Raw genomic sequence first — 18,493 nt, 5'->3', positions numbered from 1 at the left:
TGTTGTAGTGAATTATATCTGCAGAGCATGTCATTTTTATATTAATGATTATTGCAGGAGTCTGATTTTTACCAAGCATATCTGATACAGATTGTAATCTGTGAGTGTAGTTCTTCATAAGTATAGTTTTGTGTATTGTAAGTTTTGTATTAACACATATATCAGTCCGTGAGAGAAGGTTATCTAACTTCACATTATTATAGAGAAGTAATCTGTATTGGGTTTGTTCTAAAGCATGCAGCCTCAAAATTTTATAGAATTGTATTTAAACACATTTTGTATTCAATAAAGAGATTTCTCTTGGTCAATACATTCTATCCATTTATTCAATAACCCATTGCATACTGACCTGCTATATCAAATGCACTACTACTTTACTTTACACTATTTTGGCATCAACATCTCATAAACCCACATGTTATTTGATTGAAAGATGTGGTCCCCAAAACACAAACAACTTGTATCCCAAATCTTCAGTTTGCCACAGCAACCAGATCACATAAACATCAGAGAAGCAATTGTTAGAACTGAAGAGTCCTTTAGTAGCATCAATAATCAACACTGTCCAGATCCCACATATGATTGCTATCTCCAACATCATGAAGTCTTTGGTTTCTTTGGAGGACCCATTGCTCCAACTTCAGGCTTGCGTTTTATACCTAAAAATTGCTCAACCTATAATGAAGGCAATGATGTGAGCTTAAAGACAATACAAACAATTGTGGCGTTCAAGTAAAATATGCATAATAAATTCATAAATTCAGTTTTTCTGGTAAATGGAATAAACAAAAATCTGATGAGACATGATGATAGCACAAACCTTCCTATCACCAAGCATTGGTGTCAAACTTCTCGGGTGCTCCTTCTCAACAGTTGCAAAACCACTTCTTCGATTGCTAGTTTGTCTACGGCAGCCCAAAAACATAGACAAATCAAATTACTACTGGCAACAATCAAACAAATATAGAATGCTTTCAGTAAAATAACTCTTTTTTTCATGAGAGAGGTGACAAATTTACCCTGGTTTGATTTGACCACTAAGGACAACATACGGAGTCCGTAGTTTGGACTGAACATCACACATTTTCTCCATGGACATTAATGGTGTGTCCCTAGAATTCATTTTCTTTAGCTTCAACTCTTCCTGATACTGTTTCATTCGTTTCTCTTGTTTCATTTTGCCAGGGCCTTTTCCATGGAACTTGTGCGATAGCTTTTGAAATGCTTCCTTCGGTGTCATCTACAAAAAAAGACAGCATCAAGGGACTCTGTTTCTTTGAATAATGCAGTATTGCTGTTTTGAGCTATAAATGAAACATATGCTTTAAGAACATGACATCTCTAGAAATAAAGATACTTACTACACGACCAAACTTGTCTAGACGGTCCAGAAGTATCTCCTTTGGTCCATCATTGTCTCGGACACTGACAAGCTTGCTCTTTTTTTTATCCATATTCCTTCCACCCCAATCGACAGTCTCGCTGAACGCACCCCTTTCCCTCAACAGTTGCAAGGCACCTGCCAAACCTTTTCCAACAGAAGCTTCTTTAATACTGTCATCTTTTATCACCTCTTCCTCCCTGTCTTCTTTATGATGATAAGATTCTGGCTTGTTCATCAGTTCTGCCTTGTTCATCGATTCTAGCATCCACACACCTTTTTCTTCACGAAGAGAATCTTCTTTTTAAGGTTTTGAAATATCATCTTCTTCATTGAAGAAATCTTCAACTGCAGGTTTGTGAGATTCTGGTTCCAAGAACAAGGAAATTCCATTAAACGAAATACAGAAAATTGAAAATATAATATGAGAAATCAAACTCATCAATGCTATTTGCTAACACAAAAGAAGAAATAAAACATTTATATCATTAATTCTAATATTTATTATTTTGCTACGCACCCTCATCAAGCTGTAAACCCCACACAAACTCTTCCATCTCGGTAAATAAAACTTTATTGTCCGGTGCTTCATTTGATGACAGGCTTTGGCTATCTCCATTCAACTGATTTGCAGATACTGCTATGCGAGCCACTGCCTGAAGACCAGAGCCAATACCTTTATCTTGTTTCTTTAGAGCTGCTTGCCTAGCCTTCTCCAATGATTTGTATAGATCTTCGTCCTTCCCACCAAAAATAGTATCAACATCATCATCCACCTGCATTTCATCTGATGGTTTTGCATCTCGCAGCCCTTTGGAAGCCTCTGTTGCTTTATTTAGTGCAGTTCCCTATGCATCTTTCCGTTGTTGAGCCTCTGCTTTCTCTGCTTCCACCCTCAAAATCTTTCTCTGTGTACCAGCCCTGGAACTAAGGTCTTCAACACCCAGTCTTGAAGTAATTGCTTCTGTTTCGAGTGCATCAACATCCAGCTTATCCTTCTTCCGCAATTCCTTCTTCTTCTTGAGTTTCTTAAATTGAAGCATTTCATCATGAGTATAATAATCAGATGTGCTCGTTCCAGGTTGAGCCTGTGATTCATCGGCTTGATTGCCCATGGCTGCAATATGCAACTTCTTACGTATCTGACACAAACAAAAATACTATTATCAGGTGCCAAATACAAAGAAGGGCTTAATTATAAGATACCAAGCATATAATAAAAATCAGACATCTTTCAAAATGAAATAAGAAACAGCTTAACTATTTCTGTTTCAGAAACAACAAAAATGTATAATGTCAGCAAAACAGATTTTCATAAATTCAATACATGTAGCACCAGCATCAGGTTGCCTTGGCAATTTGTGAATGGAAAGTCCAAAGACTGTTCCCATCCTGATAAAGGGAGATGACAAATATCTTTCCTTTCTACAAATGTCACATTATTTCTTATCAACAAAGAGTGAACTTCTTATCCACAAATATCCTAAGCTCACAGCAAGATAGAGGTTTAAAATGTATCAAATGCTCAGAGATAACTTTGACTCGTCATTTCAAAGGAATTCGTTCAGAAATTGTTTTGGAAAATCAAAATCACCTTGCAATCCTAATCTTCAAAATCACTGATCACCGTGCAAAGATCGAGTGAAATGACATCCAAGGAGATGCAAAAATAACAAAAACACAACTCTCTCTTGCCATGCAAAAGATTAGAATAGTATGCACAAATGTTTTCAATTAGAAACAATTATTCTGACAAAGTTTCCTAGCAAGGGAAAAAAATATTAGCTACATTATAATCCAATTTGGTAAAAGTGTAACACCAGTCTATTAACTAGAACAACTACTACTTAAAATTATCACAATTTAACATTTGTAGGATATCAGGGTATTAATAAATGTGAAGACTGGCCAATCATGAGGTAAATAATATAAAATATATCCTACCCAAAAAATAATAAAGGAAGTACTTACAGTGGAGGCTGCAACTTCAATTCTAGAAAACATAATAATATATCAAATTAACTTTGAATAAAATTCAAGTATAAATACCAAGCTTTTGAATAAAGTGATTCCAGAGGTACTTGCAAGATATAAAAGGTACAAGCAATATTTTAAATTACAACATCAGTTTGAAAAAAAAAACAAACCTAGCAATCATCCATGAAAGTGGCTCTAAAAATGGAAATAGATAACCAGCTCCTCCTCCCACCCCAAACCCATGTAGTATTCTTCCCTATTTTTTTTTCCAAAATAAAGAAACTTGCAAGCTACTTTATGATATCATTTGATTTTCTTAATAACTCAACATAGCATTTTTGTCAAACACTTGGCACACATACTACAATATATAGGAAAATTTGAAACTTCTTATTTGCTAATTAAATATTAATTTTTGCCATGTCAATGTGCTCATACAATTGTTTAACATGCTGCGACAAATATCAGTCTCGTATTTAACAACGAGAATGCAAAGTATAAAGATTTGACAGAAGAAACTTAGAATTAGTTGCTGTAGTACTTTTGCAGATGTAGTTGGCAGCCTTCCAAACCCTCAAAACAGCAAGAACAAACAATAAACGTGTGGCAAATAATGTTCACGCACTGTAGCAAATTCACTATTCATCCACACTATAGCAAAACACTTCAGCTGGTCTAATTTCTGATTCTTCTTGATGCCCAGATCTACTTCTAGTGTTATATCTGTGCATAGATTTCTTTTATTTTGACATGCAACCACCAAATTCGCCAAGAACTAACATGCAAATGATTAGAAGTAGCATGCAACCATAAATTTTGACATGCAGCTGATTAGAAGCAACATGCAACCATAAATTATGACATGCAAGATTTGGGTAGTTGTCAAAACTGACATGCAAACTCACTAAATTGACATGCAGCGCTCAAATCTCAACAGGATGGCAAGATCTCAGCAACGCATTGTAGCAAATTCACTATTCATCCGCATTGTAGCAAAACAATATTCACGTGCACTGTAGCAAAACACTCTTCATCCGTACTGTAGCAAAACACTAAATGAAACCCAGTGTGTTTGGAAACACCGTTAATCCTCCTGACTGTGTGTTTCAACAGCGAAGAGAATCATAGCAAAAAGGGATTCCGTCCTCCAAGCCCGATGATCAGATATCTAACAACATAACATTAATCTTCATTCAAGCATACTAAAAAGAAGCTCTTCTATTTCTTTTATAGTGTTCTCACAAGAGCTCAATCCTTTGTTTTCTCCATGTGGGATAAAACATAACTCCCTTTATGTAACTTATGTCTCCAATGTGTTATAAAATAAATGAGACTCTTTTAATTTAAATATTTCTCACAAACTATAGTTTATGTATTAATAAAATTAAATATTAAATTTAACTTTATAAAATAGCTTTATCAATGCATAACAAATCTTATAAATGATAACAAGTTTTCTTGTTGATTTTAAACAATTACCATCGACATACCGCTGCCCCTGGATGTTCGACCATGTCCAAGATGACTTACTATAAATAGTAAGTATGCCCAAAGTTGCCTCAAAACCCCTCAGAAAGACCTGCAACTGAAACTATCTAGGTCAAATGACCTCTAAGTCCCTTTAATGTCTTGGTTAGCCTACGAGACCGTGAGAAAATAGGCTAACGACAACATCATGCTATGAATGCTAAAAAGGGGACATTACAACCCATCCAACCCAACTATAGTTCCCACCCAACAGGCCCAGTCAGGCAGTAGGGGGGATATATTGGCCTTCTGGGAGGTATATTTGTAGGGCCCTCGCCAGCTATAGTTGTTAGGGCAGGAGGGAGCTATAGTTGGCCCCTGAAATTCTACAGTTATTCGCCAGATTATAGTAGAGTGGAAATGGAACCATCCTCAACTTTCCAATTTTGAATGCAAGTACACTAAGAATTTTCCTGAAACAACTGACTAACATCTCACAAAAAGGACATTGCCAAGGCGGGGGACGATCGGGCAGCCCTAATGCAAACTCCAGAATAAATGAAATAGTAAATACCCACAAATTAAAGATGCTGTATTAACTTCATGACATCAATATTCCCCTTCGGCAGATTTTGCAAGACACTAGATATAGAAACATGTTAAATATCCAAAAGAAAAAAGCAAACTGCCTATATTCCCGATAAGCACTTTGCCAAAGAAATCGTAGTTAACGTTGTTTGCTTTAATAAATTCCAATAAAATTCATAATACATTAATAGGGTATCCTCTGAAAGTTTAAATCCCTAAACAACATTAAATGGACCTACAACCCAAAGGACACAACCAAGGGACCTGCAACATATAACCAAACTATGGACTGCACCACACTTCCAAAGCAATGAATGAGCAGTAAGGCCGCAGACTAAAGTTTTGTATTAACACATATATCAGTCCCTGAGAGAAGGTTATCTAACTTCACATTATTATAAAGAAGTAATCTGTATTGGGTTTGTTCTAAAGCATGCAACCTCAGCATTTTATAGAATTGTATTTAAACACATTTTGTATTCAATAAAGAGATTTCTTCCCACATTTTATAGAATTGTATGAAAACTCCCACTAATGACTTCCACGTCCAATAAACATAATGCTTTGGTATATATGAATGATAAAAATATATGATATTATATGGTCTTCTTGGTAATTTTTTATTTTGTTTTCTTTGCAACTTTTTATGCATTGAATGGAATTTTTGATGGTGTGTTAACGCATTTTGAGAGATTATGATTTTTTTTAATCATCCATGATTAATTATTATTAGTTCCTGCTTTTGGCAGGAAACTAATGGAATCACCAAGTTCCATATTAATTCTATAATCTAAAAATTTCATTGATATACCAATGTTTGCAAAAAGTTTATTAATTTGCATTTTTTTTTAAAATTGAAAAATACAATTTTTTTAAAACTTTATTGGTTCATGATAAAAAAGGCAATGGAAAAATTCAATTTTCTTCATAAAAAATACAACTATTTTTGATGGAGACACAACCCAAGAACAGAATGGACACAACAGAAAAGGGAAATTATATTAACTGAGAAAATAAGCTAGTACAAATAGTACAGAGAAAATAAACTTCAGAACATGCCCTAAGGGCTTACAATAGCATAAATCTGGAGAATATTTCTCCTTTTAGCACCTCCTCTCAAACTCCACTCCGAACTGCCTTTTACAATGCCATAAATCTCCTTAAATAGACCCCGGAGGGTTAAGGACTAGGAGTACATTCTAGAAAGTGCTAGTAGGCATCCACCGACGAAATAGAAGGTTTCGGAAGCTGCATTAGAAGTCGGTGCAAATCTAGAAGAATCCAGAAACGGTAACCGAACTTTCGGGAGGCATAACTTTTGAACCGTAGCTCCGATTGACGAACCGTTTACATTTTCGAAAAGCTCTCGAAGCGCTCTATAGCCCTATGGACCAGCTTTGCTTGTCCCCCATTTTTTGACCCTTTTTGAGGTCATTTAATGCCCCAAACCTGACTTTGAAGCATTCTTAGGAGGTCTCCAAAACCTGAAAAACTGCAATAACTTTCAAACCGTGGGGCCTATTGACCTGATTCTTTTTCTGAAATGCTCTAAATCACAATTACATTCATTTGGCCAATTCACACCTTCTAGGTCACCAAAATGATGGCCAAATTGCATGCTCCTATTTTTTTCGAGATTTTCAAACACACTGATAGTGGAACTGTGAGAGTTGGAACCTTTATTTGACCCAAATGGGTATCCAAAAATGTAAAGACATGAAACATAAACTAAGTCTAAGTACATTTTTTTGGGTGACACAGGATTGCCCTTATACCTCTGGATGCTCCTGCATCAATTTTTCAACCACCTCTATTAATGCAAGCATTAATTGCAACCTTATCTTTTCTTGTGACAAATGGATAAACTTTTTTTTTAAAATAATCATTTTTCTAACACCTCTACTAATGAATGTATTAATTTCAATTTTATCTTTTCCACATTTGTGACAAGTGGATAAACTTTTTTTTTAAAAGACAATTAGTTTTAATTGATGTTTATCTTTATAATTTGTAAAATATTATTCAAATATAGACATTTTAACTCTTTTAAATTGTCAAATTTTAAAAATTATTTTTTATATAGTTTAAATTCATATTTATTTTATTTTTATTTTTATTTGTATATAAGTTTAAACTAGAATTTAATTATTTTTATTTTTACATATCTAAACCAATGCTTTTAATACATTTTCTTTTATTATTTATTTATATATATAATTTTATTAGATTATACATTTATTTAACATATATAATTTTTACTATATTGATATTTTTAATTTATACTTTAAAATACATAACATTAATTTTGTATCAATTTTAATAAAGTTCAAATTATTTAGCTTGGTATATTATCAACTTTATTTATTATAAGTGTGTTTGGTTTTTTTAAAGCATAAATGTTATTTTTAAATTAATTTATTTTATTTTTATATGCATTATATTTAACCTTAAGAACATTGACCAGCTTCTGCAATTGGATGAATTTATCACTTGAACAAGATAAATCAAACAATTTAATAATTGAAATTAATCAATTTAACTCTTTTTAAAAAAAATTATACAATTTTATCTATATCTCATGTATAATTAGTTGATAAATATCTTTGGTATGATAAATGTTCTTTAGGATGTCGTCTAATTTTAATTTAGCATGATACTATAATATTTATTTATATATTCTTTTACTATTTTAATTAATATACATAATTGCAGTTATATAATTTAATAATAAACTAACTATACTCGTAATTTAATTTAGTTTAGCACTATAATGTTATATTTTCCATCACTATTTATTTGTTATTTTATTAAATTAAATACATTATATTTTAACCAAAATCTACTTCAATCAACCATAAAATCATGAAGGCAGGAACTTTGGCGCATGCACCCCTTGTTATATATTGTAAATAATAATCATTATTATTTTAAAATAATATTAATCTTACTAACATTGAGATTAAAAAAATTATATTATGTTATAAATGTTATAGTTTGAAATATAATTTGTAATAATATATTAAATTTGAATTATTTTATTTCTTATTGATTAGTTATATACTATTCATTTTACTTTGAAAAAATTAATCAATTTGTGATCTAAAAAATAAAAAATAAAAATAGGTTCTTATTAAATGAATTTTCTTAAATGTTATTTTAATGTTTCGAATCAAATTATTTTATTTTATTCCTTGGATCTGTATGTTAACTTCTATGAAAAACTTTTGCCATCAACAACATGGATGCCTCTAGTTGAGCTAATTCCTGATTTAGAGAAATATTGAGATGCTCTACATTAGACCTCGCATTTTTGCCAATTTTAAGGCCAAAAAATAGTGTTACTAATGCAAAGAAACAATCTTTTTAGATTCAAACAGCCAAGTGCAATCTAGCACAGAAACTAAGAGATGTGACAAGGAGGCTAGCAGCAAGGATGTTAGACCAGATTTTAATTGTGTTTTGGAATACTTCAATTGTAGATAATGTTCTGTTCCTTTTTTTTAAAGAGTTGGATTATTGCTTCAAATGCTCTTTTTTAACTTTCGAGGAGAAATCTTTTGTTTTGTAGGCTATTCTTGTTGATTGTTATTTTGGACGCTGGTTTTTAATTTTCGGAGGCAAGTGTTCTATTTCACGAGCTCCTTTTGGTTATTGTTTGGTTGTCTATGGCCTTCATTTATCATGGTCGTAGTTTTCATACTCACATTTCTTGTTACTTGATTTTGTGTAGTATTTCTAATTGGTTTTGTAAATTGAGAAAACCTCTAATATAAATCCCTTTAGTAACGTGGAAAAATCCAGCACCCCAACAAAACAACTAAACAGTTTGGACAATATCCAACTAATAAGTTAAACCTTAGGTACTAATCTACTTGCATATGGTTTATTGTAGGTGATTACAGTCTGTAAAAGGATTAGAAACTTGTGTTATATAACAAGGCATTACACCTAATTAATACTTCTACCAATACTACAACAGCACAATCCTAACAAAATTATAGGATCAAATCAATTCTTTAAATCAATCATATAGAGAGCGCATAATTCCCTCCTAATTTTAGCGAATAAATTCACAAGAGAACATTCTGAAAAAAAACTATGCTTGGCATATAACAACATAATATTTTGTTTGTCACACTTGAAATGATATCACACATCATTTTCACAATTTTATTACTACAGTTTCTACATCACTTGTCATGCTGGATTCCTTTATCATTTTTTGGTTAGTTACAGTTATGCTTTTCAGTTATCTATATTTGTTTTGTATTGAGTTCTGATCGTATCATAACATAACTGATAGGTTCGACGTTTGTACAATTTTTTTATTCTAATCTGTGCTTGCTTCTGTGAATGCAGTTCTTGGATCAGAAAATGTAAAAGCAATGTAGATTTTGCATTATGAAAATGCATAGAAATATGAACATCATTTTGATTTTGCCCATGATAAACTCAATCAAGTCATGGGTTGTCATAGAATTACAACAATGCTAATGTATTTATCTACTGTTAGATTCTATTGCACATAAATTTGACAGCCTTCTATATACATACTTCTTTCCACTTTAAAATTTGATAGCCTTCAATGTTTTCTATAGTTGGTTAATATATGTTGCATGCACTTTTACTATTATGTCCTATTATGTCCACTGAATATTGTTCTACAACCCTCTTTAAGTTTATTTGCTAATTTTTTTGTTAGTTACTTTCATAATTTTATGGCATACTCCAAGGTAACATAAATTCCCATCGAACTAATAAAACTCTATTCTAAGCTCCTTTATAACATATGGTAGGAACTATGATGCATCGCGTCCCTTGTTTAAACTATGCACCCAAAGGAGTTGTTGATTTGAGAGCATAAATAGAGCTTGTAGTCTTCTATATTGTGGCATTCACATTGGATAAAATAAGGTTACATTAGTGCTCTAATGTGCATTTTTATGTTTCCTCTTCTTAATAATCAAGTGTGAATTTAAAGATGGGAAACTACTTAATAATCAATTGTGTATTTATAGATCGTAGACTACTATAATTGATAGGTAACAATAATTTTCATGAATTTAAACAAATAGGAATAGTTAAAGTGCACTACTTAGAAGTCAAGTGCAAAGTAACCAAGATCTATGGTAAGAACAATTATAGGCAAGCTTCTTAAAATTGTTTCTAATAAATACAAGAAAGTTGTCCAATAACAAAACCCTGTAGAATTATCAAAATGAATATAAAAATAATGTGTAGTATAACTTGTCATCCTAACATCACAAAAAAATTCAAATATGAAATCAATACATAGACACAACTTTAGTAGCCAATCAAATAGTGTATACCAAAATTGATTGTATAAACTTGAAAAAATATTAGCATCCCATTAACCAACAACTTTTAAAAGGTACAAGCTAAATTTCATATGATTTATTAAAGGAATATTGAAAACTACAAAATAAAACCTTAATGTTATTAGTAGTGATGTACTCCAAATAACCTTGAAGTTTGTAAAAATTTCTATTACAAATTTGTCAATGAATAACCTACATATCACCTATAGAATTATCAAAATGAATATAAAAATAATGTGTAGTATAGCTTGCCATCCTAACATCATAAAAAAATTCAAATAAAAAATCAATACATAGACACAACTTTAGTAGCCAATCACATAGCGTATACCAAAATTGATTGTATAAACTTGAAAAAATATTAGCATCCCATTAACCAACAACTTTTAAAAGGTACAAGCTAAATATCATATGATTTATTAAAGGAATATTGAAAACTACAAAATAAAACATTAATGTTATTAGTAGTGATGTACTCCAATTAACCTTGAAGTTTGTAAATATTTCTATTACAAATTTGTCAATGAATAACCTACATATCCTAGTCCATCATACACTATTTTCACCGAAGAAGCAAGGTATTTGTGATGTGAAACACTCCACTACATGGAGATGATCTTTGATTAACAGAGAGGTGAAGCTCACTTGAAATGTGATGTGCATTCAACATGGCTAAATGAAAAGCAATAGAATCCCACAAAATGACAAAACCCCATCAAAGTTTCATCTAAATATGATTAGAAAGAAAATAAAAAGAGTGACAAAAATTTGAAACATTTTAGTTAAATAGTTGTGATCATGTCAATAACACCCCCCTCCCCAACTTACTATCCTCCTAAATAAAGGAATTTTAAGAGATAATAAAATTTCACAAAGATCAACTATTTAGAAAGAGAAAAAAATCCTTTCAATAAAATAAAAATAAAAATTGTTATTGATTAATATCTTAGAAATTACATAAAATTTCTTAAACATGTGTGAGTTTTATAAGTTTGTTAGTCCAACTTTTCAATACACACAACTATAACCTAGGTTGACCACCCAAAGGATGTGCTTGAACCTCATGCCACTTCAATTTTCAAATTTGTCATTAATACAATATAGCTTGGTAGCTCACTTTTCAACATAAAGAATCTCAATCATAACTTCAATTCTTATGTTTTAGGTTGTGATACCATATCTAACCATACATGTTTTAGGTTGCATAAATCCCCTTGTATCTTACAAAAATTGAGTCCACTTTTACACATACAAAAGCCCACTAGGAGTCGTCTACACATTTTAGTTTCCTTTCTGCACACATGAACACGAGTAGTGCTTTGTGACTAATCTTCCTACAAGTGTTGTTTTTCAAGTTATAATTGAATATATGTACTATTTCTTATTTTTGACATTCAAAAGAGGAAGATGGCATGTCATGGAGAAATTTTCAATTAGAGCCTTCTTTCCTCATTAATGTTATATGTGAATGGCTTGTTATGAACTCAAATCACCTAAAAAAATTTTTACTGTTGAATGGTGTACACTTAATTTGTAGTCACACACAATATTTAACCTATATTATGGCCTATCATGATTATTGCAACCACTAAGGAGTATTTCATGGAATGTTTGAAATGTTTTCAAAGCACGTGCATGGGTTGTAGGAAAAACCATGATTGTAAAATTCTTTACTGATAGTGTGAAAATCATTTATAGGTCATTATTTTCTAGTTTAAGACAACTTTTGGTTTAAAGTAACTTTATAAGAGAAGCTTGCCACCTAACTGTTCGCTCAAAATTGAAAATTTTAGGTTTAGAGACATAATCTTGAGTAAGACACTCTCTTCCCCAAGAAACTTCAATTTCCATGATATATAACTACTGCTAAGCCCTTAATATTGGTGTATATAGGGTTATGACTAGTCAACTTGTGGCTATGTTAATCCTTAATTAAGTCATGTTATCATTATTATATAATTATTTAGGTAGGTAGGTCAGCCTAGGTGTTATGTAGGTTTATGTCTATTCAACTAATCATAATTAGGTATATATAGGAGGTTGTGAGTCTTATTTCTATTATCATATTGTGAAGTGTGTCCTCATTGGAGATATTTGGAAGTTGCCCCCTTGAAGTGGCCTATTACTCTCAGTAATTATCAAGTATTTATAAAATATTTCATATTATTTCTTCTATTGTACAAGTTATTTCATTACAAGTGGTATCAAAGCATGATCTTGGCACCATAGAGGCAAGATTTTTCTCAGTATTTGGGCAATTTTGGGAGGAGCATAACTTTTAGATCTTAGCAAAATTTTCAAAGATTTTTAAATGTTTTTTGAAGAATATATTAAATAAGATATAGTAAATTCAAGGAAGAGGTTAAGAGGGATATGTGTGTCTTACAATGAGAGATATCATATATACGAAGCATGTTTAGCACCTATATGAGTGAAACAAGGAAGGAGTTGTCAAGCAATCAAAGTGAAACCTTCAAGTCAATTAATAATGACAAAAAAATTAATACTCCTATGGGATCTAGGAATTTTTTTCCAAAGGTGGATATGCAATAATTTGATGGCAAGGATCCTCTAACATGGATAAATCAAATGGAGAATTTTTTGAGGTACATCAAACCCAATATGGACAAAAGGTCACAATGGCTTCCTTATATCTAGAACCAGATCAATTCATTTAGCATTATTGGCTTTGTACTAATAGGAGGAAAAAGGATCTCACTATATCATGGTCAATTTTTATAGAAGAACTCCAAGCACAACATAGCAATAGTGTGACAAAACTTCTTTAGCCAACTTGTTAAGCTTCAACAAACAACATCAGTTCAGGATTATATTCAAAAATTCTAAAATCTATACTTAAGAGTGGGTACAATTACAAAAGAGAACTTGAATGATTTATTATTTGGTGGTCTCAAGGATTGCATTCAACATGAGGTATACATGTTTAGTCCTAGCTCAGTAATGGGTCTTTTATATTGGCACACAGGGTAGAGGAGAAATTCTTGATTCATAGAAAGAAAGGGGCTAACGCGACAAGAGAGAAAGGTTATTCAACACCTTATCTTCTTCAATGTACTAGGTTGACTCCACAAAAAATTGAGGAGAAAAGAGAAAAAGGATTGTGTTTCAATTGTGATAGCAAATACAATCAAGAACATAAATGTAGTGGAAAGAAATTATTCTATATTGAAGGTCCAAATGAGGAGGAAGAAGATGAGCCCATGTAAAAGGAGAATAGGGAGTTAGGTGAGGAATCACATGATTCTCAACCAATCATTTCTTGTCATGCACTTTCAAATTTTAGTACACCACAAACTCTCAAGGTATTGGATTTCTTAAAGAAGTAGAAAGTAACAATGTTGATTGACTCAGGTAGCACTCATAATTTCATCAATAAAAAGTTGGCAACTCTTCTAAATTGTTTTATATATCCATCCCTAGAGTTTGAGGTTTTGATTGCAGATGGGGGCACAACTAGTTGTTTAAGGAAGTGTCACAACATCAAATTATCCATGGGAGATTATCAAATTGATACCCAAATGTATGTGATATCCATGGGTGTGGAAGATATTGTTTTGGGACTGTAATGGCTTACTACATTGGGAACAATTGAGATGAACTTCCAAGAACTATTCATGCAATTTCAGTCAAAAGGAAAGGTAGTGGAGCTAAGGGGATTGAAGGAAAAATCCCCACATCAAATGCAAAAGTTTCTTAAGAAAGGAGCAGATGGATTTGTGGCCCAAATATGTTATTAGAAGTCTCTCAATCTAATGCTCTTACTCATCCAGATTTACAAGCAATAATTGATCGTCACTCAGTGATTCTTGCAGATATACCTAGAGGACTTCCTCCTAAGAGGGATCATGACCACACCATACAACTAGTTTCAGGGAGCTAGCAACCAAACATCGGGCCTTAAAGGTACCCATACATACAAAAAAGTGAGATAGAAAAAATTGTTAAGGAAATCCTAGAGGCAGGAATTATCGGGCATAGCCAAAGCGCTTACTCCTCACCTGTTGTGATGGTGCATAAGAAGGATGAAACTTGGAACATGTGTCTAGATTATAGAGTGCTCAACAAGTACACCATCAAAGATAAGTTTCCTGTTCCAGTCACTGATGATATTCTAGATGAATTAAATGGAGCTATGCATTTTACCAATTTAGATCTTAGATCACGTTATCACAAATTTTGAATTAAGAAGGAAGATATTTGCAAGACAACATTTTGAACTCATGAGGGTCATTATAAATTTTGGTGATGCCATTCAGTCTTACCAATGCACCATCTACATTCCAAATTTTGATGAATTCCATTTTTAACAAGTTCTTGAGAAAGTTTGTGTTAGGGTTTTTTGATGATATATTAATTTATAGCAAGACCTGGGAAGAACATTTTCAACATGTAGATCAATCATTGCAATTACTCAAAGATCATCAACTCTATGCTAAGCCATCAAAGTGTGCTTTTGGTCTTAAGGAGGTGGAGCATTTGGGACAAATAGTTTTGCATGAAGGAGTAAAGGTGGACCATAACAAAATTAAGACTATCATGGAATGGCCTATCCCAAAAACCATTAAGAAGCTACGAGGTTTCTTGGAAATGATAGGGTACTATAGAAGATATGTAAAGAATTATGGTCGTATAGCAGAACCCCTTACCACTCTATTGAAGAAGGATTCTTTTTATTAGAATGAATCTGCTAATGTAGTATTTGAGCAATTGAAAAAGGCTATGTGTACAACTCTAGTGCTTGTCACTTTGGACTTCACCAAGGAATTCATTGTGGAATGTGATGCTTCTAGAAATGGGATAGGAGCACTTCTCATGCAAGAAGGTCGACCAATTACTTTTGAGATTCATCAATTAAAAGGTAAAAATCAACTCAAACCTATTTATGAGAAGAAAATACTTGCAATCCTTCATGCAGTTAAAAAATGGAAGTCTTATTTAATGGGTCACCACTTCAAGGTTAAGATAGATCATGATAACCTAAAATATTTTTTGGAACAAAGACTATCTTCAAAAGAGCAACAAAAATGGGTCACTAAGATGTTGGGATATGACTTTGAAATTGTATACAAGAGAAGGAAGGGAAATAATGTGGCTAATGCATTTTCCAAGAAGGATGAAAAAGATGAAGCCTTATTGTGTGCCCTTTCAACATTACAAGAAAATTGGGTGGTAGAAGCCAAAGAAGAGTGGAAAAATGATGTTGCCTCAAGTAATCTCATCCAACAAATAAAAAGTGACCTAGTAGTTCAGATAAGCTTTGTTTAAAGGGGAATATTCTTTGGTATAAATAGCACTTCTATCTTTGCAAGAATTCCACTCTTCAACACAAGATTCACATAGAACTACATGAGTCCCCAATTGGTGATCATTAAAGATTTTTGAAGACATATCATCAATTCAACTGAGATTTTTTTGGGAATGGATAAAAGGTGATGTTCAAAAATTTGTGGTTTAATGTTTTTTTTGTTAAAGAGATGAGGGGGAAAGAATTAAGACACTAGGTCTCTTGCAGCCTTTATGTATTCCTAGACAACGTTTGGAAGAGCTATCCATGGACTTCATCATAGGGCTTCCCAAATCTGAAGGTCATAATGTCATCATGGTAGTAGTTGATCACCTCACTAAATATGCACATTTGATTGCATTATCACATCCTCTTACAACAAGTATAGTGACAAAAGTTTTCTTGGAGAATACCTAAAAGCTATATGGTACACGTAAGGTTATTGTTAGTGATCATGATCCTATATTTACCAGTCACTTTTGGAAAGATTTATTCTCATGTTTGGGTACTCGACTGGCTCATAGTTCTTCATACCATCCTCAATCAGATGGGAAAACTGAGGTTGTTAATAAATGTTTGGAAGGATATCTGTGTTATTTTACTTCAGAAAAAAAAATCTCAATGGGTAGATTGTCATCTTCCTTCCATCACACCATCATTAAAGGTGTCACCAAGAGTTTAGGTAGTAGAGGACCACTTGCTACATCAACAATAGGTACTTTCAGGACTCAAGGAAAATTTAGCTATGGCATAAAATCGAATGAAACAACAAGCGAACCAACATTGTAGTGAAAGAAATTTTGAAGTTGGGGACTGGGTCTACTTGAGATTGTAGCCTTATAAACAAATCTCAATGAAGAAACAAAAAAATAATAATAAGTTGTCTCCAAGATATTATGGACCATACCAAATCATGCAAAATATTGTAGTGTTTCCTACAAGCTTGAGTTGCCACCAACAACAAAGATACATCCAGTTTTTCATGTTTCTTGTTTGAAGAAGGTAATTGGGCAAAATATTCCTACTCAAACAGTACTACCAGAACTTGATGAAGAAGGAAAAATAATTTTGGAACTAGAGTGCTTTCTTCAAACATGAACAAATAAGCTAAGGAATAGAACCCTGACTCAGTATCACATCCAATGGAAGAACTTACTAGTTTAAGAGGCCATGTGGGAGGATGAGGAGTTTATTGAAAAGAATCCACACTTGGTTAGCATTGAGGACAATTCTTCTTTCAAGAGAGGGAGCATGCTAAGCCCTTAGTATTGATGTATATAGGGCTATGAATAGTCAACTTGTAGCTATCTTAACCCTTAATTAAGTCATGTTATCATTATTATAGTATTATTTAGGTAGGTAGGTCGGTGTAGGTATTATGGAGGTTTGTGTCTATTCAACCTAAACATAATTAGGTATATATAGGAGGTTGCGAGTCTTATTTCATTATCATATTGTGAATTTTGTGTTCTCACTGGAGATATTTGGAGGTTGCCCCGTCGAAGTGGCCTGTTACTCTCAATAATTATCAAGTATTTATATAATATTTGATATTATTTCTTCTATTGTGCAAGGTATTCATTACATCTACCCTCTTTGATATAAAAATTGGAGGGCAAGGAAGTATGGGTATTTTTTTTATTTTGTCAAATTGCTCATTTCCCTTCAAGTTAATTAAATTACATACACTAGTGTGACAAGCTACATAATTGGAGTAAAAATATATATATTGCAAATCTAAAACTAAAAACTATACATTAATCCTGCAAACTTTATCATTGTCATTACTCATATTTTTAGATTTTCTATAAAATATTAAGCTACATTAAAACAATTGACATACCTCCTATTTTGAAAAATAGCCATACTCATACCACTAATATCCAAATATCTTTGTCCCATGCAACCTTGACATAACCTAATCCTTAGACATCCACAAATTAAATTAAAAATCATAAAAAAAAACCTTTTGATGGACCTTGGACCTTCCATTGAAGGCTCTTTATGTATATTAGCTTAAAGATTACCTTCATTCCAACCCCCTCGACCTTTATTTTACTACATTAACATATGATAGGATTTGTCAATTATTTTTTCCCCTTGGTACTTGGTTGCATAAAATGTGTAGAGTTGGATAAACCAACTATTAGGTGTAATTCATGTTATTTGTCTTGAGGCATCTCGTCAAAAACAACAATTAATGGAGATGTAGTTTTGTTTTTTTTTATCGGTAATAGAGATGTGGCTTTACTCACATAAAAGTATGCCAATTTAATTGTATCTTATATTAGCATAGATTGTCAATATCATTGTACCTTACATTTTTAGAGAGATTAAAATTTCAACAATCCATGCTCAAATTCAGCACTATTTTTGGAATTGTAGAACACACACACAAACTGATATTGTAGTATACTAGAACAAGAATACCTTGAT

The 18,493-nt window shown here is 32.4% G+C and overlaps 1 protein-coding gene and 1 non-coding gene across 2 annotated transcripts; both read right to left on the bottom strand.

Moving 5' to 3' along the window:
- Positions 1-201: 201 nt before the first annotated feature.
- On the bottom strand, positions 202-2,748 carry LOC149528253 (SART-1 family protein DOT2-like). The gene is made up of 6 exons (XM_089808855.1): positions 2,709-2,748; positions 1,902-2,523; positions 1,362-1,747; positions 1,020-1,240; positions 821-905; positions 202-675 (listed from the first exon to the last, which is right to left on the bottom strand). The coding sequence occupies exons 3-6, from the start codon at positions 1,647-1,649 to the stop codon at positions 598-600; spliced, it is 672 nt and encodes a 223-aa protein (XP_089664981.1). The 5' UTR covers positions 1,650-1,747; positions 1,902-2,523; positions 2,709-2,748; the 3' UTR covers positions 202-597.
- LOC149528252 (U6atac minor spliceosomal RNA) lies at positions 2,696-2,816 on the bottom strand. Its single transcript, XR_016359419.1, has one exon. It is a non-coding gene; the product is annotated as a U6atac minor spliceosomal RNA (small nuclear RNA).
- Between the last annotated feature and the right edge of the window lie 15,677 nt (positions 2,817-18,493).

Source organism: Cupressus sempervirens, chromosome 11, assembly GCF_028749045.1.
Source record: "Cupressus sempervirens isolate cs-2001-9-10 chromosome 11, ASM2874904v1, whole genome shotgun sequence".
NCBI lineage: Eukaryota > Viridiplantae > Streptophyta > Pinopsida > Cupressales > Cupressaceae > Cupressus > Cupressus sempervirens.
This window is presented reverse-complemented; position numbering and strand designations above follow the sequence as displayed.